Source organism: Trichechus manatus, unplaced genomic scaffold, assembly GCF_000243295.1.
Source record: "Trichechus manatus latirostris isolate Lorelei unplaced genomic scaffold, TriManLat1.0 scaffold00092, whole genome shotgun sequence".
NCBI classification, from domain to species: domain Eukaryota; kingdom Metazoa; phylum Chordata; class Mammalia; order Sirenia; family Trichechidae; genus Trichechus; species Trichechus manatus.
In genome coordinates this window covers 5569506-5572848 of record NW_004444028.1, presented here as the reverse complement: position 1 = coordinate 5572848, position 3343 = coordinate 5569506, and the positions used below count along the sequence as shown (strand labels likewise).

Sequence of the window (3343 nt, the reverse complement as noted above, 5' to 3'; positions counted from 1 at the left end):
GGTTCCAGCTCCCCCTGAGGCAGATCTTAACCACAACAGGGGCCCAAGCCAGACAGGAAGTCCCTTTGCTCTGCTCCTTTCTTCTGTCTCCGCCCACACAGCCGCATCCAACCCTGCCTGTCCTACCAGCACTGTCTGAGCTCCTATTCTGTGCCAAGTCACGTGCTTACAGGACTCTCTCCCCTAATCCCAGCGCCTGGCACAGCGTCGGCCCACGATAGGCCTCCATCCACTTGCAGCTCTTCATGTTCAAGCCTGAGTAGACCTGAAGTCAGGCATGATGACTTTAGATCCTATGGCATAAGGATGCTCCTCGCAGCCTGTGCTCAGTGGCGGGTGCACACCCACGTGGCCGGTAACCCCACGACAACTCTGAGGACGCCCACGTACTCGGCCAGCGGCTTACCGAGAAGAACGGAGAAGAAGAACTGCACAACGGGGATGTTCAGAATCGGTGCTGACAGGTTCAGGAACCAGTTTGGGGTCATGGGGAAAAGCCTCAAAAACAGTAAGAAGAAAAACAAGCTGTTTCTGTTCTCCTCCACCTGCAGCCAAACAGAACAAGGCCATTCAGAAGGTGAGAGATGGCCCAGGTATTAGAACCTGCCGGTGACAGGTACTGCCCTAGACACTCCACACAGTCTGTCCCCAGCAATTCCAACAACCCCCCCAAGTAGAGACAGTTCCTCATTTTCAAAACTGGGCGACCCAAGGCTCAGAGAAGTCAAGAACTTGGTCAGAGTCACAGAGCTGGTAATGGTGGAGCTGGGATTGGATCCCAGATCTGTGTCTCCTGGAGACATCTAAAGAACCCCTGGGCCCTAAGTTCTTGGTCCGTGAGACACTTCCCAAGCAGGCTGGAGGAGCGCTGTGGGGAGTCCTGCTCCTCACGCCCCTCAGGGCCACCACGGGCTCTCCCAGCACATCACATGCCCCCTCCCCTTACCTTCCTCTGCAGCAGGGCTACTTTCTCAGGGAAGTAGGAGACCACCAGCTGTTTGCCAAAAACGCTGGAGAGCAGGTAGCAGCCCGTGGCGCCCACCGAGGTCAACACACAGCAGAGCAGAAGGCCCAGCCACGGCCCAAACAAGGCGCCGGCTAGAACGTTCTGCGAAGAGAACAAACCGCCAGCCGTGAGAACCGCTGGCAGTCACCGGCCACCAAGTCCTGAAGCCAGAGAGTGGTCTTCCCAGCCACAACCCAACTCCCATCGTAAAGTGGCGAATGACAAGTGATGAAAAGGCTGAGAACTACCGTCTTGGCCTCAGACGCGTCCCCTTCGAAGCAGGGATAAGGATTAAAACCTCAGCATGCAGGCGAAAACTCAACGCGCCCATACACGAACAGTGCCAGCCCATGGCGTGGGGGGCAGCAGGTCCCACAATCACTGGGGCCCCAAGGAGGCAGAAATGAAATTCACAAGTTATTTCTACTATTTCAAACGATGAGCACAAACCACACGTCTTCCCTCTGTAAAGTGACGCCATAGAAAACCTCCTGTCGTGTGCTTTGTGCTGGCATTCCCTCCGTCTGGCACGCTCCGTGTGGACCACAGCTCCAGCGGACACTTCAAGGTTCTCAGACGGACAGAAACGGGACAGTGAATGAATACTTCCTAAAGGCAGACTGTCGGGTAGATGTCACCCTGCCCAACATGGCAACCAAGAAAGAAATGAAAAGGGGGATCTGCTGAGTGCCTACGTCGCTGTTGGTTGCTGTCGAGTTCAATTCCAACTCACGGCGACCCCATGTGTGCAGAGTCGTCCTACTCCATAACGTTTTAAGGCTGTGACCTTTCGGAAGCAGACTGCTGGGCCTGTCTTCCAAGGTGCCTCTGGGTGGGTTCAAACCACCAACCTATCTACTATATGCTAAGGGCTTGCCTGTCTGTCTCATTTAATCCTCCCTACAACCCTGTGGCATGGCTATGACCGTGGCCCCGCTTCACAGGCGAGAGACTGAAGGATCTTGCCCGAGACCGCACAAGGCAGAGCCCATGCACCCGCAGGTCGGGGTGTGCAGCCCCCAGGAGAGGCACTGGCTCTTTGCCCTGGAGCAGGATCGTCTCACGAGGGAAGACGGGGCGCAGGGGGGACCCCCAGCAGTCAGCCCCCAGCCCTATCTCCCTGTCCCTCTCGGTATGGACGTTTGGGTTTTTCTTCCAGCTTCCAACAAAGAAACCGCATCAGCGGATGCAGCCTGATCCCGAGGTGGAGCCAAGAAGCCAGGGCAGGGGAGGGAAGCAGGACAGGAGGAGGCCTTCAGGCACCATCCCCGCGCCGGTCCTCTGCGCCCCCCTTTCAGTGAATCCTCCCATGCCCCATCCTAGGGAGGGAGTGACGCAGGAGGAGTTCCATTTTCAGATGAGGGAACAGGGCTGGAGAAGTTAGGTGGATTGACAATGGCCACACAGCTGGGGTACAAACTCACCTCAAGCCCTAACACAGACATGCAGGTGTGAAACAGCTTAAGGTGCTGCTGGGAGGCGAGCACACAGTCCCCCGTACCCTGACGACTAAGAAGAGGCGGGCGGGTGGCAGAGCGCACGCCCAGGGCCAACGCTGCAGCTCCCGGAGCCAGTGGCTGCCGCCTGGGAAATCAGACTCTCTTGCGCTCTCTGTACCTGGGAGACTTCCAAGCGTCGTCAGCCCGATGTCACCATGAACCACTTTTGTTCATCCACCAGACGCTTACTAAGGCACCTCCCCGGGCCAGGCAAAGGGCTACAAGGGCTGAGCCTAAGGAACAGGCCCTGCCCTCAAGGAACTCACAGACCAGTGGGGAAAACAGATTTAAGAAGAAGAAGAAACAATTAAAAACAGTGCCAAAGCAACCGAAATGTCCACCGACAGACGAACAGATAAAATGGGGTCTGTCCACACGATGGAACGCTCCTCAGCCATAAAGAGAGATGAAGTCCTGACAGACGCCACAACCTGGCTGAGCCCCGAGAGCGTCACGCCGAGTGAGGCAGGCCACACACTGCCGGACCCCACGGACGGGCAACAGGCAAGTGGACAGAGACCAAAGCCTACCCGTGGCTACCAGGAGCCGGAGGTGGGGGAAGGGGGAGTCACTGCTTAGGGGCTCTGAGTTTCTGTTCGTCGAGGTGGAATAATGTGGCGACAGTCACATGACATGACGAATGTGATCACTGTGTCTGAGTTGTACATGTAACAACTGCTGAACGGCAAGTGTTTGTTATACACGTTTTTACCACAATTAAACAAAAGCAGTGCCAAAAGGTAGAACACTGAGAACCCCGAGGACGACGCCCTCACCCAGCCCAGGCGGGGGGCTGTGTGTGTCGAAGACACTTTTCCAAAGCTGTCGATGCCTTAGA

At 56.4% G+C, this 3343-nt stretch overlaps 1 protein-coding gene across 1 annotated transcript; it reads right to left on the bottom strand.

Annotated features, from left to right (window-relative positions):
- Nucleotides 1–326: 326 nt before the first annotated feature.
- TMEM41A (transmembrane protein 41A) lies at nt 327–1656 on the bottom strand. The gene is made up of 3 exons (XM_012557242.1): nt 1645–1656; nt 947–1108; nt 327–545 (listed from the first exon to the last, which is right to left on the bottom strand). Exons 1-3 carry the CDS (start codon nt 1654–1656, stop codon nt 327–329), a joined length of 393 nt encoding a protein of 130 aa, XP_012412696.1.
- Between the last annotated feature and the right edge of the window lie 1687 nt (nt 1657–3343).